The 24,462-nt window shown below is 47.3% G+C and overlaps 3 protein-coding genes across 5 annotated transcripts; all 3 read left to right on the forward strand.

Annotated features, from left to right (window-relative positions):
• Nucleotides 1-2,098: 2,098 nt before the first annotated feature.
• LOC138360004 (uncharacterized) lies at nt 2,099-6,204 on the forward strand. Its single transcript, XM_069319888.1, has 5 exons — nt 2,099-2,134; nt 4,279-4,463; nt 4,727-4,903; nt 5,245-5,354; nt 5,644-6,204. The coding sequence occupies exons 2-5, from the start codon at nt 4,289-4,291 to the stop codon at nt 5,683-5,685; spliced, it is 504 nt and encodes a 167-aa protein (XP_069175989.1). The 5' UTR covers nt 2,099-2,134; nt 4,279-4,288; the 3' UTR covers nt 5,686-6,204.
• Nucleotides 6,205-9,655: 3,451 nt separating this feature from the next.
• LOC138360011 (uncharacterized) lies at nt 9,656-13,730 on the forward strand. Of its 3 annotated transcripts, none has more exons than XM_069319899.1 (6): nt 9,656-9,782; nt 11,942-12,144; nt 12,408-12,584; nt 12,850-12,959; nt 13,250-13,322; nt 13,360-13,730. In XM_069319899.1, the coding sequence occupies exons 2-5, from the start codon at nt 11,952-11,954 to the stop codon at nt 13,289-13,291; spliced, it is 522 nt and encodes a 173-aa protein (XP_069176000.1). In that variant the 5' UTR covers nt 9,656-9,782; nt 11,942-11,951; the 3' UTR covers nt 13,292-13,322; nt 13,360-13,730. The 3 variants fall into 3 exon arrangements, with proteins under 3 accessions (XP_069176000.1, XP_069176001.1, XP_069175999.1); XM_069319900.1 differs by having other exon boundaries at nt 13,378-13,730; XM_069319898.1 differs by lacking the exon at nt 13,360-13,730 and having other exon boundaries at nt 9,657-9,782; nt 13,250-13,357.
• Nucleotides 13,731-18,346: 4,616 nt separating this feature from the next.
• On the forward strand, nt 18,347-22,448 carry LOC138360002 (uncharacterized). Its single transcript, XM_069319883.1, has 5 exons — nt 18,347-18,382; nt 20,527-20,711; nt 20,975-21,151; nt 21,489-21,598; nt 21,888-22,448. The coding sequence occupies exons 2-5, from the start codon at nt 20,537-20,539 to the stop codon at nt 21,927-21,929; spliced, it is 504 nt and encodes a 167-aa protein (XP_069175984.1). The 5' UTR covers nt 18,347-18,382; nt 20,527-20,536; the 3' UTR covers nt 21,930-22,448.
• Nucleotides 22,449-24,462: the final 2,014 nt, after the last annotated feature.

Raw genomic sequence — 24,462 nt, forward strand, 5'->3', positions numbered from 1 at the left:
GGTCTACCACAGTGGGGAGATGAGCCAAGGTCTACCACAGTGGGGAGACGAGCCAGGGTCTACCACAGTGGGGAGACGAGCCAGGGTCTACCACAGTGGGGAGACGAGCCAGGGTCTACCACAGTGGGGAGACGAGCCAAGGAAGTAGATACTAGCGATGAGCGGCGACAAGAGAGCAACACACGAAAGGGAAGTAATAGGGAACTGGAAGTGGGAACTGTAAGAAGACAGAAAGGCCAAGACCTCTTCACATTCGTTCGTGGTTGCAAGAGTAACGGCTACATAAAAAGTTACACAAAGAAGAGGGAGGGGGCAAAAAAAAATGATAATATGTACAAAAAATACATAATGTAGCGACCAAGTCTGACAAAGAACATTAAACCATTTCACAAACTCCAGATCCTCCCCGAACCAAACTTATGAGCCTCTCAACAACCATCACCAATCAAAACCCGTCCCACCAACCACACACCACTTAAGCTTAGGGCCACGAGACCTAAGCTTGTCACTGCTGGATGTCTGTTTGACATAACCGTCGTGCAGGTGATGGGGGAGTCTGGTCGCAATATATATATTTCTCCAAGAAGAGAACCACAGACAATCTAAACAGCAAGAACTCGTATAAATATTCTTTAAAGGGGCTGCCAAAAGCATGGCAGATTTAGATCACAGCTACTAGTAATGGGAGACTTCAATTATACCCAAATTGGAAGGAAAACAATTGACCAGATAAAAGGGAAGGAAATGTTGAAAAACAAAGATGGTAGAAGCTAGTGACAGAAAAGAACTCTATTAGCTGGCACGGTTTAATAATGAATGTAAAAAGATGAAGCATTTGAAAGATTGAAGAGGTAAAGCTAATGATAAGGGACCTTGAGGACAAAACATCCTCAGCCAATTCATAAAATTTAAATACATGAGATGCCGAGCTTGCTAGAACGCTGAAACTTCGGCGACTAATCTAAGTATCTGGTGAGCCATTTCTGGTAAGCATTCGGTAAACTCAAAAAGCTTGATTATCAGAAGGCGAGTGAATTTCTGGAGTGAATGTTATGGTAAAGTGAACTATGATGGAAAGAAAACACAAAACATGCACTACATGAGTAAACACAAAGGACCTGAATGAAGACTCATTCCTCCTTTAAGAGGCAAAACAGCCAAGGACATTAATCAATGGTTTAACAGGAAGTGCTTTGAGGAAAAAAAGAATCTGGTTGCCAGGTAACCTAATGAAGGTGAGGTCACTGCCCTGGTTCATGCGGAGGTGAGTGGCAGTGGCTGAGTATCATGAGTAGCTGCCTTACAGTGCCGGCCTGGCATGAAGTGTCCAGGAATGCGAGGTGCTGGAATGCAGACGAGATTCTACTTCAATTCCTTAGTACTAAGCAAGTAAAACTACGGGTAGTTCTTGTGTTCTAGTTTATCTAGATAACGAGGAAAGTTTGGCCACAGGTCTGAAGTACGCAGGGCCACACTCACTACCCCCCAACACCAGGCAGTGTAAGAGAAGACTCAAGATTACCAGGTTATCGAACAGCTAATAATCTGTAAGTCCAGGGACAGACCTGATGTTGCCCTTCTCCTTTATTCAAAGCTTATAGAAGCCCTAAGATACGTGTGAGATCTTGCCATAACATTAAGGAGACTGGAGGGACTGAAGGTCAAAATCCTCGTGTTACCGGCTACAAGCTCCCTACGTTATATCCCAAACCTGTTCTCTCTCATACCTAAGTTCCCCACTCGGGCGAGCGATGGGAGGTAATTAAAGCCCTCAAGCGTTCAAGCCAGACCTAAGGTCCTTACCACAGTATTCAGCATGGAACCCTGTCATATTACGATTTAATTTGAAAGAATAAAATGTTAACTTATTGAACGCTAAATCGAAGGGCTTGCTACTATCTCCAAAATTGGATGAGAGCAAAAGCTGCTTATCGACCAAAAGGGACAGAACCAGCCAGCAACAGGATGCGGCGACCGTTGAAACTCGCTGGTCATCATGACGACGTCCCCAGAAGCCGGCAGTCATTTGTATCGACGCTGGTCGATCGTGCGAGGCGTTCTCCAGGGGTATATAAGAAGGACCCGGCTGCTTCTCCTGCACACGTCCTCTAGCCTTGTCTCGCTCTACGTACAGGTGAGCTCCCTCTTCAGCTGCTTCTTACCATTAAGCTCCTGTCTTGGAGGGAAAAAAGACTCGCTGCTACAGGTAACGTTTTCAACTGCAACATTGCTTCTGCAGGCGAGTCATGTCATTACCAGTGTGCTGGACCACGCAAGTATTCCTGAGTATTGATAAATATTGAAGCTCTTCGGCTTCATTCACGGAAGAATCAGCGCACTGTGTCCAACCTTTTATATTAAATTCATTCTGCTTATCGTACGTGTTGTAATAGTTCCGTGTTTATTATGTTATTTTTCTATGCCACGTTACAACTAAGTTTACATTAAGACACAGTACACATACAGGTTGTTCCATTTGAATACTTAAGTTATCACTGATGTTAATAGTCATCAACGCTGACCACCGGTAGTCTTCATGACATGTTGCGGTGTGGCCGGGCAGACACCAGCGGGTGATGGGAACTGAGCCCAAGACTCCACAGCATAACTGGGGCTCTCCTGGCAGACTGATTGATAAAGACTAAGTCATTCAAAAGGTGGCATGGGTAATAGGAGGTTTTTTAGTCATTATCAGTACCTGATACTGGAGATCTGTGGATGGATGGGGTCTTATGGCCCGTATATATAAACAACCTTGGTCGCCAGGTTGTAGTTTAATGTGCAAGGCGATGCTTTATACTTGAACAGTACAACCTCGGTAGTTTGGTACCATCAGGATCGTCGTCCTTTTCGAGGAATGGCATTTGTCCGTCTGGGAATTTGCGGTGGCATTCTGGGTAGCGATATTCTTTCTTCAGAATGGGGAGGTCAGTGTTGGAGTCATGGTGTTGGTGTCGACATACGTGGAGTGCGGGTATTTGTTCTGGCTGATTTTATTGTTACATGTGGACCAGCTTTCGTCTGATGTGTGTGTTGCCACTGAACTCGCTGGGCGGAATGAAGAGCACATGGCAAGTACTTTTGTCTTCGCTGTGGAGAGCTTCCTGGTGTCGGTTGTGGGAGTTTCGGGCGGTCCGTCGTCGTCTTCAGTGATATTTTCGTTGGCAGGGGCAGCCAGGGTGGATGGCGTCCCTGTTACCGGACTGGTTGTGGGGCCTGTTGTGAGGTCGAACGCGCGGGCCGGCCGCAGCTGGAGGAGCTCGGAGGTCACCGGTTACCGTCACCGTCGGTAGTCCATTTGCGGTGACCAGTCGGTTGATGTTATAGGTTGACGTCGTTGTCCGCCAATTTGTCGGCGAGGTGTAGAAGTATCGTCAGGAGGGTGTTGTTGGTGATAACTGCAGACTTGGTTGGGGGTAGTGAGGGTTGCAGAGGCGAGGGGCCAGGCGGTGGTGAGGGAGCAGCAGCTTCCCCAGGTGTTTTCTCTGACAAGGCCGGGGACGTAGGCGGGTTGGCTAAATGGGCTGAGGTGAGGTAGTGTTTGCCGGCATCCTTTTTATTTCCTCCTGCCGGTGGAGACAGTCATGCGTGATTGCAGTGTGTGAGCCATTGTAGAGTAGGCAGCTTTGGTGGGAGGATGAACAGGCTGTGTAGAGGTGCTCCTGGACGCAGACACTGCACTTCCTGGTGTAGTGGAAGTATCTGTAGCACTTGTGGAGCTCCGTGTATCGTTCCTTGGTCATTGGCCAGGTAGAATGGTGATTCCGGCGCACTCAAGTCCGTGTTCTGTGCTGTGGGTCACTTCGATGACCGTGCTGAAGGTCACTTTCAGTGTTAGTCTGCGGGTGTTGTTGGTGCTGGTCTTGGCCACTACCGCGGTCAGCGTCGGGTTCAGGTCGTTGATGCTGGCGAGAATGTCGTCGTCGCTGAGGGCGGCGCTGATGTGTCTGGCAAACACAGTCGTGTCCGCCAGGTAGCGTCGTGGAGGAGTGGGGGTGAGGCCGGCGTCTAGTAGGGTGGTCGTGGTGGAGGCGGCGAATAGCTCCTCTAGGTCCAGGTCTCTGGAGAAGAGCAAGTGAACACCTTCTCTGGTCTCCAGGATGTCAGCCGGTGAGACACTTCCGACGGTAGGGGCCATTTTCAAAGATCTCCGCCGCGGTGAGAACGAGGTCCTCTCGGAGGCGTTAAGAGGTGTAGACACACTGACGTCGGGGCTCCTAAATAAACAACAAGTGAACATTGCTGCACTAACATCAAAACTCATCTGTCTTCCCCCAGCACTTCCATCATGAACCCGATGACATCTGTGATGGTGACGGTGGCTCTGGCCATGCTGGTAGCCGGGACTACAACTGCGGCTAGCACAGGCGGCCCAGGCGGCCCAGGCGGTCCAGGCGGTCCACCCGGGCCAGGCGCCTTCCCCTTGGGAAAATGCTTCACTGCTGCACAAGGGGAAGACTTCAGTAAGTTGACATTACAAAGAGGAAGAACTTAACCAAAGGTTTAGCTGTTTTGCAAGAACGTAAATGTAACACGAACTCTGCTATATGACTCGTTGTTACTTTGTAAATGTTTCCAAATAAAAAAAAGTTGTGTAGAAGACTTTTGATAGAGAAGCTCGAGAATGTAGCGGATATAACCTCACTCTCCCTCCCTGTGGTCTACACAGGGGTTGAGGGCCTTCATTCAATCCACTGTTAAAACCAATCATTCCCTCTCCCTACAGAGAAACAGCTGTGCACTGACCTGGGAAAGACCGAGGCCTATTGCAAGGCTAATAAACAACTAATCAAAACTTGCAAGGATGATATCATGACCGGTTCCAACTCCCAGGCTATCATTCAAGCCTCGGCTGACTGCTTGCAATCAGTGACAGGCGTCACCGTGCCTGCATCCAGCATGAGTGAGTATGGTGGCGTCGACTCAGTCCCTGAGGAGTAGATAGAGTAGCTCTAAGGTAGCTAGAGCTGCTCTAGTGCTACTATGTGTATATATATATACATATGTACATATGTATATATATATATATATATATATATATATATATATACATATATACATATATACATATATACATATACATATACATATATATATATATATATATATATATATATATATATATATATATATATATATATATATATATATATATATATATTTTAACTCACTGTTACAGCAAGAGAATCATAAAGTACCCAATAATTCTCAGCAAAATTAGTAACTAGTTTCTTCTTTTGACAGCTGATGCTAAAACGTACCACAACTATGTGGTTGGCCTGTTAGACTCCAACGACACCATCTGCAGTAAGGTCCAGGAAACTATTACTTGCTTCAAAAAGAGCTCTAACATTGTAAGTATAGCATGAGCGCCAGTCTGTATAAACAACATTGTAGGATAAAACACCTTTTTTTTTCTAAATATGTGATCTTGAGTGCCTGAGTCCCGCCTCATAATTTAATCAACCAGTGAGATATTTCCCAACTGTTCACCTATGACAAGTGTCCAGTATGTAGCGTCTCGCAGCATCTAGCATTGTTATACAGCCCCTCAAGTCACATGACTGTTTTAGACATCATTTGCACAGTTGACAGTGTTCATTTGTGTTCAGTGCATTAACATTTATATTGTTCCGCTTACAGAGTCAGCTGATACAGGACTGTCTCACTAAAGCTGGACGTTAAAAACACCACCAGGACATCGAACACCACCAAGGTATCGAACACCACCAAGGCGTCGAACACCACCAAGGTATCGAACACCACCAAGGCGTCGAACACCACCAAGACGTCAAATAACCATCAGAACTCATTACAGAACCACTGAGGCGAAATCTTAGAAAAACACCCTAGCAACTATTTCAGATTTCGTATCTTTAATTGGAAAGGAAAAATTAATCGAGTTTCAAATACTTGATACATTTTTGGTTATAACATCCTTTGCAATGTTTACATCTACATCCCTTCAGTAAAAACAATGAAAACAAAGAACAGTGAAAATAGTTCCTTTAGAAGCAACAGTCTAAGGAACAGCAACTTCAACAACGGCAAAAGGAAGACCTTCACAAGCTGCTCCCAGCTGGGCTAGAGGTTGTGTCTCAGAAGGAACACAAGATCACTGTCTTTAACTTTAACAAAATCTAAAGTTGGTAACTTATGTAACACAATCACTTTTGTTTTCTTTAGTAGTAAATCAATTGGCAACTTTGTGTCTTTATTTCCCGCATTCATTTCTGCATAACACCTCTCCATACATTATGGATAACATATCAAGGATTGTGAAAATACAGTAAATTAAACGATGACAGCTGTTACAAATATATATCTCTCCGAGAGCAAATGTATTGGTCTATGGAACAACTGGCCTGTACAGCTGAACTGTGACTGCTTAGTCTATGCAAAATTATTGATCTTGTCACTGTAGGAAAAATGTTAATTAGCAAAATTTTTGCACAGCACCAATGTAGTTAATAAGTACTGCTACAAAAATACAAATTATGAACAAATTCACAAGGGCCGTGACAAGGATTCGAACCTACGTCCGAGAGCATCCCAGACGCTGCCTTGATCGACTGAGCTACGACATGGTATAAGAATTGCAACCAGAAATTCTACTGAATTTACCAATAAGCAGACCAATATTCGTACCCTAGGGATGCGCCTGCGGACATTCAATCTTTAGTCTGTCATCTTTGATTCTACGTCCGGGTGTACTATGCCCGGCAACCGAGAACATGTTTTCGGTGTGGCCTGTTGGGGCATCAGGCTGCCGGCTGCTCTGAGGCTGCGGTCGCTCCAGCAAACCTGTTCTGGGAAGAGGATTTCCCGCCGCTCCCTGAGACACGAAGGAACTAACACACAACAGTAGGAAGAATAAGATAAAAGTAGGGAGAAAGCACGAAAATACTTAAGAGATGACTGCAGGGGAAAGAGGAAACAAGTGAAAAATGAAAAACTCGGAGCCGGATAGGAATTCTTGGAAGAAAACGTATCTGGCAAGACTGTAACAGGAGACGGAAGAAGCCGATTTATACCGATTGTAGCTGGAGAACTGTGAGTAGTTTACCACAGTGTTGAGACGAGCCAAGGTCTACCACAGTGGGGAGACGAGCCAAGATCTACCACAGTGGGGAGACGAGCCAAGGTCTACCACAGTGGGGAGACGAGCCAAGGTCTACCACAGTGGGGAGACGAGCCAGGGTCTACCACAGTGGGGAGACGAGCCAAGGTCTACCACAGTGGGGAGACGAGCTAGGGTCTACCACAGTGGGGAGACGAGCCAGGGTCTACCACAGTGGGGAGACGAGCCAAGGTTTACCACAGTGGGGAGACGAGCCAGGGTCTACCACAGTGGGGAGACGAGCCAGGGTCTACCACAGTGGGGAGACGAGCCAGGGTCTACCACAGTGGGGAGACGAGCCAGGGTCTACCACAGTGGGGAGACGAGCCAAGGTCTACCACAGTGGGGAGACGAGCCAAGGTCTACCACAGTGGGGAGACGAGCCAAGGTCTACCACAGTGGGGAGACGAGCCAAGGTCTACCACAGTGGGGAGACGAGCCAAGGTCTACCACAGTGGGGAGACGAGCCAAGGTCTACCACAGTGTTAAGACGAGTCAAGGTCTACCACAGTGGGGAGACGAGCCAAGGTCTACCACAGTGGGGACACGAGCCAGGGTCTACCACAGTGGGGAGACGAGCCAAGGTCTACCACAGTGGCGACACGAGCCAAGGTCTACCACAGTGGGGAGACGAGCCAAGGTCTACCACAGTGGGGGAGACGAGCCAAAGAAGTAGATACTAGCGATGAGCGGCGACAAGAGAGCAACACACGAAAGGGAAGTAATAGGGAACTGGAAGTGGGAACTGTAAGAAGACAGAAAGGCCAAGACCTCTTCACATTCGTTCGCGGTTGCAAGAGTAACGGCTACATAAAAAGTTACACAAAGAAGAGGGAGGGGGCAAAAAAAATGATAATATGTACAAAAAAATACATAATGTAGCGACCAAGTCTGACAAAGAACATTAAACCATTTCACAAACTCCAGATCCTCCCCGAACCAAACTTATGAGTCTCTCAACAACCATCACCAATCAAAACCCGTCCCACCAACCATAAAGCATTTAAGCTTAGGGCCACGAGACCTAAGCTTGTCACCGCTGGATGTCTGTTTGACAGAACTTTTGTGCAGGTGAAGGGGGAGTCTGGTCGCAATATATATATATTTCTCCAAGAAGAGAACCACAGACAATCTAAACAGCAAGAACTCATATAAATATTCTTTAAAGGGGCTGCCAAAAACATCGCAGATTTAGATCACAACTACTAGTAATGGGAGACTTCAATTATATCCAAATTGGAAGGAAAACAATTGACAAGATAAAAGGGAAGGAAACGTTGAAAAACAAAGATGGTAGAAGCTAGTGACAGAAAAGAACTCCATCAGCTGGCAAGGTTTAATAATGAATGTAAAAAGAAGAAGCATTTGAAAGATAGAAGAGATAAAGCTAATGATAAGGGACCTTGAAGACAAAACATCCTCAGCCTATTCATAAAATTTAAATACATGAGATGCCGAGGTTGCTAGAACGCTGAAGCTTCGGCGACTAATCCAAGTATCTGGTGAGCCATTTCTGGTAAGCATTCGGTAAACTCAAAAACTTGATTAACAGAAGGCGAGTGAATTTCTGGAGTGAATGTTACGGTAAAGTGAACTATGATGGAAAGAAAACACAAAACATGCACTACATGAGTAAACACAAAGGACCTGAATGAAGACTCATTCCTCCTTTAAGAGGCAAAACAGCCAAGGACATTAATCAATGGTTTAACAGGAAGTGCTTTGAGGAAAAAAAGAATCTGACTGCCAGGTAACCTAATGAAGGTGAGGTCACTGCCCTGGTTCATGCGGAGGTAAGTGGCAGTGGCTGAGTATCATGAGTAGCTACCTTACAGTGCCGGCCTGGCATGAAGTATCCAGGAATGCGAGGTGCTGGAATGCAGACGAGATTCTACTTCAATTCCTTAGTACTAAGCAAGTAAAACTACGGGTAGTTCTTGTGTTCTAGTTTATCTAGATAACGAGGAAAGTTTGGCCACAGGTCTGAAGTACGCAGGGCCACACTCACTACCCCCCAACACCAGGCAGTGTAAGAGAAGACTCAAGATCACCAGGTTATCGAACAGTTAATAATCTGTAAGTCCAGGGACGGAGCAGATGTTACCCTTCTCCTTTATTCAAAGCTTATAGCAGCCCTAAGAGACGTGTGAAATCTTGCCATAACATTAAGGAGACTGGAGGGAATGAAGGTCATATCCTCGTGTTACCGGCTACAAGCTCCCTACGTTATATCCCAAACCTGTTCTCTCTCATACCTAACTTCCCCACTCGGGCGAGCGATGGGAGGTAATTAGAGCCCTCAAGCGTTCAAACCAGACCCAAGGTCCTTACCACAGTATTCAGCATGGAACCCTGTCATATTACGATTTAATTTGAAAGAATAAAATGTTAACTTATTGAACGCTAAATCGAAGGACTTGCTACTATCTCCAAAATTGGATGTGAGCAAAAGCTGCTTATCGACCAAAAGGGACAGAACCAGCCAGCAACAGGATGCGGCGACCGTTGAAACTCGCTGGTCATCATGACGACGTCCCCAGAAGCCGGCAGTCATTTGTATCGACGCTGGTCGATCGTGCGAGGCGTTCTCCAGGGGTATATAAGAAGGACCCGGCTGCTTCTCCTGCACACATCCTCTTGCCTTGTCTCGCTCTACGTACAGGTGAGCTCCCTCTTCAGCTACTTCTTACCATTAAGCTCCTGTCTTGGAGAGAGAAAGACTCGCTGCTACAGGTAACGTTTTCAACTGCAACATTGCTTCTGCAGGCGAGTCATGTCATTACCAGTGTGCTGGACCACGCAAGTATTCCTGAGTATTGATAAATATTGAAGCTCTTCGGCTTCATTCACGGAAGAATCAGCGCACTGTGTCCAACCTTTTATATTAAATTCATTCTGCTAATCATACGTGTTGTAATAGTTCCGTGTTTATTATGTTATTTTTCTATGCCACGTTACAACTGAGTTTACATTAAGACACAGTACACATACAGGTTGTTCCATCTGAATACTTAAGTTATCACTGATATTAATAGTCATCAACGCTGACTACTGGTAGTCTTCATGACATGTTGCAGTGTGGCCGGGCAGACACCAGCGGGTGATGGGAACTGAGCCCCAGTCTCCACAGCATAACTGGGGCTCTCCTGGCAGATTGATTGATAAAGACTAAGTCATTCAAAAGGTGGCATGGGTAAGTGGAGGTTTTTTAGAGTCATTATCAGTACCTGATACTGGAGATCTGTGGATGGATGGGGTCTTATGGCCCGTATATATAAACAACCTTGGTCGCCAGGTTGCAGTTTAATGTGCAAGGCGATGCTTTATACTTGAACAGTACAACCTCGGTAGTTTGGTACCATCAGGATCGTCGTCCTTTTCGAGGAATGGCATTTGTCCGTCTGGGAAATTACGGTGGCATTCTGGGTCGCGATATTCTTTCTTCAGAATGGGGAGGTCAGTGTTGGAGTCATGGTGTTGGTGTGGACATACGTGGAGTGCGGGTATTTGTTCCGGCTGATTTTATTGTTACGTGTGGACCAGCTTTCGTCTGGTGTGTGCGTTGCCACTGAACTCGCTGGGCGGAATGAAGAGCACATGGCAAGTACTTTTGTCTTCGCTGTGGAGAGCTTCCTGGTGTCGGTTGTGGGAGTTTTGGGCGGTCCGTCGTCGTCTTCGGTGATATTTTCGTTGGCAGGGGCAGCCAGGGTGGATGGCGTCCCTGTTACCGGACTGGTTGTGGGGCCTGTTGTGAGGTCGAACGCCGGGCCGGCCGCAGCTGGAGGAGCTCGGAGGTCACCGGTTACCGTCACCGTCGGTAGTCCATTTGCGGTGACCAGTCGGTTGATGTTATAGGTTGACGTCGTTGTCCGCCAATTTGTCGGCGAGGTGTAGAAGTACCATCAGGAGGGTGTTGTTGGTGATAACTGCAGACTTGGTTGGGGGTAGTGAGGGTTGCAGAGGCGAGGGGCCAGGCGGTGGTGAGGGAGCAGCAGCTTCCCCAGGTGTTTTCTCTGACAAGGCCGGGGACATAGGCGGGTTGGCTAAATGGGCTGAGGTGAGGTAGTGTTTGCCGGCATCCTTTTTATTTCCTCCTGCCGTTGGAGACAGTCATGCGTGATTGCAGTGTGTGAGCCATTGTAGAGTAGGCAGCTTTGGTGGGAGGATGAACAGGCTGTGTAGAGGTGCTCCTGGACGCAGACACTGCACTTCCTGGTGTAGTGGAAGTATCTGCAGCACTTGTGGAGCTCCGTGTATCGTTCCTTGGTCACTTGGCCAGGTGGAATGGTGATTCCGGCGCACTCAAGTCCGTGTTCTGTGCAGTGGGTCACTTCGATGACCGTGCTGAAGGTCACTTTCAGTGTTGGTCTGCTGGTGTTGTTGGAGTTGGTGCTGGTCTTGGCCACTACCGCGGTCAGCGTCGGGTTCAGGGCGTTGATGCTGGCGAGAATGTCGTCGTCGCTGAGGGCGGAGACCCATGCGCTGATGTGTCTGGCAAACACAGTCGTGTCCGCCAGGTAGTGTCGTGGAGGAGTGAGGGTGAGGCCGGCGTCTAGTAGGGTGGTCGTGGTGGAGGCGGCGAATAGCTCCTCTAGGTCCAGGTCTCTGGAGAAGAGCAAGTGAACACCTTCTCTGGTCTCCAGGATGTCAGCCGGTGAGACACTTCCGACGATAAAGACCTTTTCAAAGATCTCCGCCGCGGTGAGAACGAGGTCCTCTCGGAGGCGTTGAGAGGTGTAGACACACTGACGTCGGGGCCCCTAAATAAACAACAAGTGAACATTGCTGCACTAACATCAAAACTCATCTGTCTTCCCCCAGCACTTCCATCATGAACCCGATGACATCTGTGATGGTGACGGTGGCTCTGGCCATGCTGGTAGCCGGGACTACAACTGCGGCTAGCACAGGCGATCCAGGCGGCCCAGGCGGCCCAGGCGGCCCAGGCGGTCCAGGCGGTCCACCCGGGCCAGGCGCCTTCCCCTTGGGAAAATGCTTCACTGCTGCACAAGGGGAAGACTTCAGTAAGTTGACATTACAAAGAGGAAGAACTTAACCAAAGGTTTAGCTGTTTCGCAAGAACGTAAATGTAACACAAACTCTGCTATATGACTCACTGTTACTTTGTAAATGTTTCCAAATATAAAAAAGTTGTGTAGAAGACTTTTGATAGAGAAGCTGGAGAATGTAGCGGATATAACCTCACTCTCCCTCCCTGTGGTCTACACAGGGGTTGAGGGCCTTCATTCAATCCACTGTTAAAATCAATCACTCCCTCTCCCTACAGAGAAACAGCTGTGCACTGACCTGGGAAAGACCGAGGCCTATTGCAAGGCTAATAAACAACTAATCAAAACTTGCAAGGATGATATCATGACCGGTTCCAACTCCCAGGCCATCATTCAAGCCTCGGCTGACTGCTTGCAATCAGTGACAGGCGTCACCGTGCCTGCATCCAGCATGAGTGAGTATGGTGGCGTCGACTCAGTCCCTGAGGAGTAGATAGAGTAGCTCTAAGGTAGCTAGAGCTGCTCTAGTGCTACTATGTGTATATATATATACATATATATATATATACATATATATATATATATATATATATATATATATATATATATATATATATATATATATATATATATATATTTTAACTCACTGTTACAGCAAGAGAATCATAAAGTACCCAATAATTCTCAGCAAAATTAGTAACTAGTTTCTTCTTTTGACAGCTGATGCTAAAACGTACCACAACTATGTGATTGGCCTGTTAGACTCCAACGACACCATCTGCAGTAAGGTCCAGGAAACTATTACTTGCTTCAAAAAGAGCTCTAACATTGTAAGTATAGCATGAGCGCCAGTCTGTATAAACAACATTGTAGGATAAAACACCTTTTTTTTTCTAAATATGTGATCTTGAGTGCCTGAGTCCCGCCTCATAATTTAATCAACCAGTGAGATATTTCCCAACTGTTCACCTATGAGAAGCGCCCAGTATGTAGCGTCTCGCAGCATCTAGCATTGTTATTACAGCCCCTCAAGTCACATGACTGTTTTAGACATCATTTGCACAGTTGACAGTGTTCATTTGTGTTCAGTGCATTAACATTTATATTGTTCCGCTTACAGAGTCAGCTGATACAGGACTGTCTCACTAAAGCTGGACGTTAAAAACACCACCAGGACATCGAACACCACCAAGGTATCGAACACCACCAAGGCGTCGAACACCACCTAAGGTATCGAACACCACCAAGGCGTCGAACACCACCAAGACGTCAAATAACCATCAGAACTCATTACAGAACCACTGAGGCGAAATCTTAGAAAAACACCCTAGCAACTATTTCAGATTTCGTATCTTTAATTGGATAGGAAAAATTAATCGAGTTTCAAATACTTGATACATTTTTGGTTATAACATCCTTTGCAATGTTTACATCTACATCCCTTCAGTAAAAACAATGAAAACAAAGAACAGTGAAAATAGTTCCTTTAGAAGCAACAGTCTAAGGAACAGCAACTTCTACAACGGCAAAAGGAAGACCTTCACAAGCTGCTCCCAGCTGGGCTAGAGGTTGTGTCTCAGAAGGAACACAAGATCACTGTCTTTAACTTAACAAAATCTAAAGTTGGTAACTTATGTAACACAATCACTTTTGTTTTCTTTAGTAGTAAATCAATTGGCAACTTTGTGTCTTTATTTCCCGCATTCATTTCTGCATAACAACTCTCCATACATTATGGATAACATATCAAGGATTGTGAAAATACAGTAATATTAAACGATGACAGCTGTTACAAATATATATCTCTCCGAGAGCAAATGTATTGGTCTATGGAACAACTGGCCTGTACAGCTGAACTGTGACTGCTTAGTCTATGCAAAATTATTGATCTTGTCACTGTAGGAAAAATGTTAATTAGCAAAATTTTTGCACAGCACCAATGTAGTTAATAAGTACTGCTACAAAAATACAAATTATGAACAAATTCACAAGGGCCGTGACAAGGATTCGAACCTACGTCCAAGAGCATCCCAGACGCTGCCTTGATCGACTGAGCTACGACATGGTATAAGAATTGCAACCAGAAATTCTACTGAATTTACCAATAAGCAGACCAATATTCGTACCCTAGGGATGCGCCTGCGGACATTCAATCTTTAGTCTGTCATCTTTGATTCTACGTCCGGGTGTACTATGCCCGGCAACCGAGAACATGTTTTCGGTGTGGCCTGTTGGGGCATCAGGCTGCCGGCTGCTCTGAGGCTGCGGTCGCTCCAGCAAACCTGTTCTGGAAAGAGGATTTCCCGCCGCTCCCTGAGACACGAAGGAACTAACACACAACAGTAGGAAGAATAAGATAAAAGTAGGGAGAAAGCACGAAAATACTTAAGAGATGACTGCAGGCACAAGAGGAAACAAGTGAAAAATGACAAACTCGGAGCCGGATAGGAATTCTTGGAAGAAAACGTATCTGGCAAGACTGTAACAGGAGACGGAAGAAGCCGATTTATACTGATTGTAGCTGGAGAACTGTGAGTAGTTTACCACAGTTGGGACACGAGCCAGGGTCTACCACAGTGGGGAGACGAGCCAAGGTCTACCACAGTGGGGAGACGAGCCAAGGTCTACCACAGTGGGGAGACGAGCCAAGGTGTACCACAGTGCGGAGACGAGCCAGGGTCTACCACAGTGCGGAGACGAGCCAGGGTCTACCACAGTGGGGAGACGAGCCAAGGTTTACCACAGTGGGGAGACGAGCCAGGGTCTACCACAGTGGGGGAGACGAGCCAGGGTCTACCACAGATGGGGAGACGAGCCAAGGTTTACCACAGTGGGGAGACGAGCCAAGGTTTACCACAGTGGGGAGACGAGCCAAGGTTTACCACAGTGGGGAGACGAGCCAGGGTCTATCACAGTAGGGAGACGAGCCAAGGTCTACCACAGATGGGGAGACGAGCCAGGGTCTACCACAGTGGGGAGACGAGCCAAGGTCTACCACAGTGGGGAGACGAGCCAAGGTCTACCACAGTGGGGAGACGAGCCAGGGTCTACCACAGTGGGGAGACGAGCCAAGATCTACCACAGTGGGGAGACGAGCCAAGGTCTACCACAGTGGGGAGACGAGCCAGGGTCTACCACAGTGGAGAGACGAGCCAAGATCTACCACAGTGGGGAGACGAGAAAAGGTCTACCACAGTGGGGAGACGAGAAAAGGTCTACCACAGTGGGGAGACGAGCCAAGGTCTACCACAGTGGGGAGACGAGCCAAGGTCTACCACAGTGGGGAGACGAGCCAAGGTCTACCACAGTGTTGAGACGAGCCAAGGTCTACCACAGTGGGGAGACGAGCCAGGGTCTACCACAGTGGGGAGACGAGCCAAGGTCTACCACAGTGGGGAGACGAGCCAGGGTCTACCACAGTGGGGAGACGAGCCAGGGTCTACCACAGTGGGGAGACGAGCCAAGGTCTACCACAGTGGGGAGACGAGCCAAGATCTACCACAGTGGGGAGACGAGCCAAGATCTACCACAGTGGGGAGACGAGCCAAGGTCTACCACAGTGGGGAGACGAGCCAAGGCCTACCACAGTAGGGAGACGAGCCAGGGTCTACCACAGTGGGGAGACGAGCCAAGGTCTACCACAGATGGGGAGACGAGCCAAGGTCTACCACAGTGCGGAGACGAGCCAAGGCCTACCACAGTAGGGAGACGAGCCAAGGTCTACCACAGATGGGAGACGAACCAGGGTCTACCACAGATGGGGAGACGAACCAGGGTCTACCACAGTGGGGAGACGAGCCAAGGTCTACCACAGTGGGGAGACGAGCCAAGGATCTACCACAGTGGGGAGACGAGCCAAGATCTACCACAGTGGGGAGACGAGCCAAGGTCTACCACAGTGGGGAGACGAGCCAAGGTCTACCACAGTGGGGAGACGAGCCAAGGTCTACCACAGTGGGGAGACGAGCCAAGGGTCTACCACAGTGGGGAGACGAGCCAAGGATCTACCACAGTGGGGAGACGAGCCAAGGTCTACCACAGTGGGGAGATGAGCCAAGGTCTACCACAGTGGGGAGACTGAGCCAAGGTCTACCACAGTGGGGAGACGAGCCAAGGTCTACCACAGTGGGGAGACTGAGCCAGGGTCTACCACAGTGGGGAGACGAGCCAGGGTCTACCACAGTGGGGAGACGAGCCAGGGTCTACCACAGTGGGGAGACGAGCCAGGGTCTACCACAGTGGGGAGACGAGCCAAGGAAGTAGATACTACAGCGAATGAGCGGCGACAAGAGAGCAACACACGAAAGGGAAGTAATAGGGAACTGGAAGTGGGAACTGTAAGAAGACAGAAAGGCCAAGACCTCTTCACATTCGTTCGTGGTTGCAAGAGTAACGGCTACATAAAAAGTTACACAAAGAAGAGGGAGGGGGCAAAAAAAAAATGATAATATGTACAAAAAATACATAATGTAGCGACCAAGTCTGACAAAGAACATTAAACCATTTCACAAACTCCAGATCCTCCCCGAACCAAACTTATGAGCCTCTCAACAACCATCACCAATCAAAACCCGTCCCACCAACCACACACCACTTAAGCTTAGGGCCACGAGACCTAAGCTTGTCACTGCTGGATGTCTGTTTGACATAACCGTCGTGCAGGTGATGGGGGAGTCTGGTCGCAATATATATATTTCTCCAAGAAGAGAACCACAGACAATCTAAACAGCAAGAACTCGTATAAATATTCTTTAAAGGGGCTGCCAAAAGCATGGCAGATTTAGATCACAGCTACTAGTAATGGGAGACTTCAATTATACCCAAATTGGAAGGAAAACAATTGACCAGATAAAAGGGAAGGAAATGTTGAAAAACAAAGATGGTAGAAGCTAGTGACAGAAAAGAACTCTATTAGCTGGCACGGTTTAATAATGAATGTAAAAAGATGAAGCATTTGAAAGATTGAAGAGGTAAAGCTAATGATAAGGGACCTTGAGGACAAAACATCCTCAGCCAATTCATAAAATTTAAATACATGAGATGCCGAGCTTGCTAGAACGCTGAAACTTCGGCGACTAATCTAAGTATCTGGTGAGCCATTTCTGGTAAGCATTCGGTAAACTCAAAAAGCTTGATTATCAGAAGGCGAGTGAATTTCTGGAGTGAATGTTATGGTAAAGTGAACTATGATGGAAAGAAAACACAAAACATGCACTACATGAGTAAACACAAAGGACCTGAATGAAGACTCATTCCTCCTTTAAGAGGCAAAACAGCCAAGGACATTAATCAATGGTTTAACAGGAAGTGCTTTGAGGAAAAAAAGAATCTGGTTGCCAGGTAACCTAATGAAGGTGAGGTCACTGCCCTGGTTCATGCGGAGGTGAGTGGCAGTGGCTGAGTATCATGAGTAGCTGCCTTACAGTGCCGGCCTGGCATGAAGTGTCCAGGAATGCGAGGTGCTGGAATGCAGACGAGATTCTACTTCAATTCCTTAGTACTAAGCAAGTAAAACTACGGGTAGTTCTTGTGTTCTAGTTTATCTAGATAACGAGGAAAGTTTGGCCACAGGTCTGAAGTACGCAGGGCCACACTCACTACCCCCCAACACCAGGCAGTGTAAGAGAAGACTCAAGATTACCAGGTTATCGAACAGCTAATAATCTGTAAGTCCAGGGACAGACCTGATGTTGCCCTTCTCCTTTATTCAAAGCTTATAGAAGCCCTAAGATACGTGTGAGATCTTGCCATAACATTAAGGAGACTGGAGGGACTGAAGGTCAAAATCCTCGTGTTACCGGCTACAAGCTCCCTACGTTATATCCCAAACCTGTTCTCTCTCATACCTAAGTTCCCCACTCGGGCGAGCGATGGGAGGTAATTAAAGCCCTCAAGCGTTCAAGCCAGACCTAAGGTCCTTACCACAGTATTCAGCATGGAACCCTGTCATATTACGATTTAATTTGAAAGAATAAAATGTTAACTTATTGAACGCTAAATCGAAGGGCTTGCTACTATCTCCAAAATTGGATGAGAGCAAAAGCTGCTTATCGACCAAAAGGGACAGAACCAGCCAGCAACAGGATGCGGCGACCGTTGAAACTCGCTGGTCATCATGACGACGTCCCCAGAAGCCGGCAGTCATTTGTATCGACGCTGGTCGATCGTGCGAGGCGTTCTCCAGGGGTATATAAGAAGGACCCGGCTGCTTCTCCTGCACACGTCCTCTAGCCTTGTCTCGCTCTACGTACAGGTGAGCTCCCTCTTCAGCTGCTTCTTACCATTAAGCTCCTGTCTTGGAGGGAAAAAAGACTCGCTGCTACAGGTAACGTTTTCAACTGCAACATTGCTTCTGCAGGCGAGTCATGTCATTACCAGTGTGCTGGACCACGCAAGTATTCCTGAGTATTGATAAATATTGAAGCTCTTCGGCTTCATTCACGGAAGAATCAGCGCACTGTGTCCAACCTTTTATATTAAATTCATTCTGCTTATCGTACGTGTTGTAATAGTTCCGTGTTTATTATGTTATTTTTCTATGCCACGTTACAACTAAGTTTACATTAAGACACAGTACACATACAGGTTGTTCCATTTGAATACTTAAGTTATCACTGATGTTAATAGTCATCAACGCTGACCACCGGTAGTCTTCATGACATGTTGCGGTGTGGCCGGGCAGACACCAGCGGGTGATGGGAACTGAGCCCAAGACTCCACAGCATAACTGGGGCTCTCCTGGCAGACTGATTGATAAAGACTAAGTCATTCAAAAGGTGGCATGGGTAATAGGAGGTTTTTTAGTCATTATCAGTACCTGATACTGGAGATCTGTGGATGGATGGGGTCTTATGGCCCGTATATATAAACAACCTTGGTCGCCAGGTTGTAGTTTAATGTGCAAGGCGATGCTTTATACTTGAACAGTACAACCTCGGTAGTTTGGTACCATCAGGATCGTCGTCCTTTTCGAGGAATGGCATTTGTCCGTCTGGGAATTTGCGGTGGCATTCTGGGTAGCGATATTCTTTCTTCAGAATGGGGAGGTCAGTGTTGGAGTCATGGTGTTGGTGTCGACATACGTGGAGTGCGGGTATTTGTTCTGGCTGATTTTATTGTTACATGTGGACCAGCTTTCGTCTGATGTGTGTGTTGCCACTGAACTCGCTGGGCGGAATGAAGAGCACATGGCAAGTACTTTTGTCTTCGCTGTGGAGAGCTTCCTGGTGTCGGTTGTGGGAGTTTCGGGCGGTCCGTCGTCGTCTTCAGTGATATTTTCGTTGGCAGGGGCAGCCAGGGTGGATGGCGTCCCTGTTACCGGACTGGTTGTGGGGCCTGTTGTGAGGTCGAACGCGCGGGCCGGCCGCAGCTGGAGGAGCTCGGAGGTCACCGGTTACCGTCACCGTCGGTAGTCCATTTGCGGTGACCAGTCGGTTGATGTTATAGGTTGACGTCGTTGTCCGCCAATTTGTCGGCGAGGTGTAGAAGTATCGTCAGGAGGGTGTTGTTGGTGATAACTGCAGACTTGGTTGGGGGTAGTGAGGGTTGCAGAGGCGAGGGGCCAGGCGGTGGTGAGGGAGCAGCAGCTTCCCCAGGTGTTTTCTCTGACAAGGCCGGGGACGTAGGCGGGTTGGCTAAATGGGCTGAGGTGAGGTAGTGTTTGCCGGCATCCTTTTTATTTCCTCCTGCCGGTGGAGACAGTCATGCGTGATTGCAGTGTGTGAGCCATTGTAGAGTAGGCAGCTTTGGTGGGAGGATGAACAGGCTGTGTAGAGGTGCTCCTGGACGCAGACACTGCACTTCCTGGTGTAGTGGAAGTATCTGTAGCACTTGTGGAGCTCCGTGTATCGTTCCTTGGTCATTGGCCAGGTAGAATGGTGATTCCGGCGCACTCAAGTCCGTGTTCTGTGCTGTGGGTCACTTCGATGACCGTGCTGAAGGTCACTTTCAGTGTTAGTCTGCGGGTGTTGTTGGTGCTGGTCTTGGCCACTACCGCGGTCAGCGTCGGGTTCAGGTCGTTGATGCTGGCGAGAATGTCGTCGTCGCTGAGGGCGGCGCTGATGTGTCTGGCAAACACAGTCGTGTCCGCCAGGTAGCGTCGTGGAGGAGTGGGGGTGAGGCCGGCGTCTAGTAGGGTGGTCGTGGTGGAGGCGGCGAATAGCTCCTCTAGGTCCAGGTCTCTGGAGAAGAGCAAGTGAACACCTTCTCTGGTCTCCAGGATGTCAGCCGGTGAGACACTTCCGACGGTAGGGGCCATTTTCAAAGATCTCCGCCGCGGTGAGAACGAGGTCCTCTCGGAGGCGTTAAGAGGTGTAGACACACTGACGTCGGGGCTCCTAAATAAACAACAAGTGAACATTGCTGCACTAACATCAAAACTCATCTGTCTTCCCCCAGCACTTCCATCATGAACCCGATGACATCTGTGATGGTGACGGTGGCTCTGGCCATGCTGGTAGCCGGGACTACAACTGCGGCTAGCACAGGCGGCCCAGGCGGCCCAGGCGGTCCAGGCGGTCCACCCGGGCCAGGCGCCTTCCCCTTGGGAAAATGCTTCACTGCTGCACAAGGGGAAGACTTCAGTAAGTTGACATTACAAAGAGGAAGAACTTAACCAAAGGTTTAGCTGTTTTGCAAGAACGTAAATGTAACACGAACTCTGCTATATGACTCGTTGTTACTTTGTAAATGTTTCCAAATAAAAAAAAGTTGTGTAGAAGACTTTTGATAGAGAAGCTCGAGAATGTAGCGGATATAACCTCACTCTCCCTCCCTGTGGTCTACACAGGGGTTGAGGGCCTTCATTCAATCCACTGTTAAAACCAATCATTCCCTCTCCCTACAGAGAAACAGCTGTGCACTGACCTGGGAAAGACCGAGGCCTATTGCAAGGCTAATAAACAACTAATCAAAACTTGCAAGGATGATATCATGACCGGTTCCAACTCCCAGGCTATCATTCAAGCCTCGGCTGACTGCTTGCAATCAGTGACAGGCGTCACCGTGCCTGCATCCAGCATGAGTGAGTATGGTGGCGTCGACTCAGTCCCTGAGGAGTAGATAGAGTAGCTCTAAGGTAGCTAGAGCTGCTCTAGTGCTACTATGTGTATATATATATACATATGTACATATGTATATATATATATATATATATATATATATATATATACATATATACATATATACATATATACATATACATATACATATATATATATATATATATATATATATATATATATATATATATATATATATATATATATATATATATATTTTAACTCACTGTTACAGCAAGAGAATCATAAAGTACCCAATAATTCTCAGCAAAATTAGTAACTAGTTTCTTCTTTTGACAGCTGATGCTAAAACGTACCACAACTATGTGGTTGGCCTGTTAGACTCCAACGACACCATCTGCAGTAAGGTCCAGGAAACTATTACTTGCTTCAAAAAGAGCTCTAACATTGTAAGTATAGCATGAGCGCCAGTCTGTATAAACAACATTGTAGGATAAAACACCTTTTTTTTTCTAAATATGTGATCTTGAGTGCCTGAGTCCCGCCTCATAATTTAATCAACCAGTGAGATATTTCCCAACTGTTCACCTATGACAAGTGTCCAGTATGTAGCGTCTCGCAGCATCTAGCATTGTTATACAGCCCCTCAAGTCACATGACTGTTTTAGACATCATTTGCACAGTTGACAGTGTTCATTTGTGTTCAGTGCATTAACATTTATATTGTTCCGCTTACAGAGTCAGCTGATACAGGACTGTCTCACTAAAGCTGGACGTTAAAAACACCACCAGGACATCGAACACCACCAAGGTATCGAACACCACCAAGGCGTCGAACACCACCAAGGTATCGAACACCACCAAGGCGTCGAACACCACCAAGACGTCAAATAACCATCAGAACTCATTACAGAACCACTGAGGCGAAATCTTAGAAAAACACCCTAGCAACTATTTCAGATTTCGTATCTTTAATTGGAAAGGAAAAATTAATCGAGTTTCAAATACTTGATACATTTTTGGTTATAACATCCTTTGCAATGTTTACATCTACATCCCTTCAGTAAAAACAATGAAAACAAAGAACAGTGAAAATAGTTCCTTTAGAAGCAACAGTCTAAGGAACAGCAACTTCAACAACGGCAAAAGGAAGACCTTCACAAGCTGCTCCCAGCTGGGCTAGAGGTTGTGTCTCAGAAGGAACACAAGATCACTGTCTTTAACTTTAACAAAATCTAAAGTTGGTAACTTATGTAACACAATCACTTTTGTTTTCTTTAGTAGTAAATCAATTGGCAACTTTGTGTCTTTATTTCCCGCATTCATTTCTGCATAACACCTCTCCATACATTATGGATAACATATCAAGGATTGTGAAAATACAGTAAATTAAACGATGACAGCTGTTACAAATATATATCTCTCCGAGAGCAAATGTATTGGTCTATGGAACAACTGGCCTGTACAGCTGAACTGTGACTGCTTAGTCTATGCAAAATTATTGATCTTGTCACTGTAGGAAAAATGTTAATTAGCAAAATTTTTGCACAGCACCAATGTAGTTAATAAGTACTGCTACAAAAATACAAATTATGAACAAATTCACAAGGGCCGTGACAAGGATTCGAACCTACGTCCGAGAGCATCCCAGACGCTGCCTTGATCGACTGAGCTACGACATGGTATAAGAATTGCAACCAGAAATTCTACTGAATTTACCAATAAGCAGACCAATATTCGTACCCTAGGGATGCGCCTGCGGACATTCAATCTTTAGTCTGTCATCTTTGATTCTACGTCCGGGTGTACTATGCCCGGCAACCGAGAACATGTTTTCGGTGTGGCCTGTTGGGGCATCAGGCTGCCGGCTGCTCTGAGGCTGCGGTCGCTCCAGCAAACCTGTTCTGGGAAGAGGATTTCCCGCCGCTCCCTGAGACACGAAGGAACTAACACACAACAGTAGGAAGAATAAGATAAAAGTAGGGAGAAAGCACGAAAATACTTAAGAGATGACTGCAGGGGAAAGAGGAAACAAGTGAAAAATGAAAAACTCGGAGCCGGATAGGAATTCTTGGAAGAAAACGTATCTGGCAAGACTGTAACAGGAGACGGAAGAAGCCGATTTATACCGATTGTAGCTGGAGAACTGTGAGTAGTTTACCACAGTGTTGAGACGAGCCAAGGTCTACCACAGTGGGGAGACGAGCCAAGATCTACCACAGTGGGGAGACGAGCCAAGGTCTACCACAGTGGGGAGACGAGCCAAGGTCTACCACAGTGGGGAGACGAGCCAGGGTCTACCACAGTGGGGAGACGAGCCAAGGTCTACCACAGTGGGGAGACGAGCTAGGGTCTACCACAGTGGGGAGACGAGCCAGGGTCTACCACAGTGGGGAGACGAGCCAAGGTTTACCACAGTGGGGAGACGAGCCAGGGTCTACCACAGTGGGGAGACGAGCCAGGGTCTACCACAGTGGGGAGACGAGCCAGGGTCTACCACAGTGGGGAGACGAGCCAGGGTCTACCACAGTGGGGAGACGAGCCAAGGTCTACCACAGTGGGGAGACGAGCCAAGGTCTACCACAGTGGGGAGACGAGCCAAGGTCTACCACAGTGGGGAGACGAGCCAAGGTCTACCACAGTGGGGAGACGAGCCAAGGTCTACCACAGTGGGGAGACGAGCCAAGGTCTACCACAGTGTTAAGACGAGTCAAGGTCTACCACAGTGGGGAGACGAGCCAAGGTCTACCACAGTGGGGACACGAGCCAGGGTCTACCACAGTGGGGAGACGAGCCAAGGTCTACCACAGTGGCGACACGAGCCAAGGTCTACCACAGTGGGGAGACGAGCCAAGGTCTACCACAGTGGGGGAGACGAGCCAAAGAAGTAGATACTAGCGATGAGCGGCGACAAGAGAGCAACACACGAAAGGGAAGTAATAGGGAACTGGAAGTGGGAACTGTAAGAAGACAGAAAGGCCAAGACCTCTTCACATTCGTTCGCGGTTGCAAGAGTAACGGCTACATAAAAAGTTACACAAAGAAGAGGGAGGGGGCAAAAAAAATGATAATATGTACAAAAAAATACATAATGTAGCGACCAAGTCTGACAAAGAACATTAAACCATTTCACAAACTCCAGATCCTCCCCGAACCAAACTTATGAGTCTCTCAACAACCATCACCAATCAAAACCCGTCCCACCAACCATAAAGCATTTAAGCTTAGGGCCACGAGACCTAAGCTTGTCACCGCTGGATGTCTGTTTGACAGAACTTTTGTGCAGGTGAAGGGGGAGTCTGGTCGCAATATA

This window comes from Procambarus clarkii, chromosome 94 (assembly GCF_040958095.1).
Source record: "Procambarus clarkii isolate CNS0578487 chromosome 94, FALCON_Pclarkii_2.0, whole genome shotgun sequence".
NCBI lineage: Eukaryota > Metazoa > Arthropoda > Malacostraca > Decapoda > Cambaridae > Procambarus > Procambarus clarkii.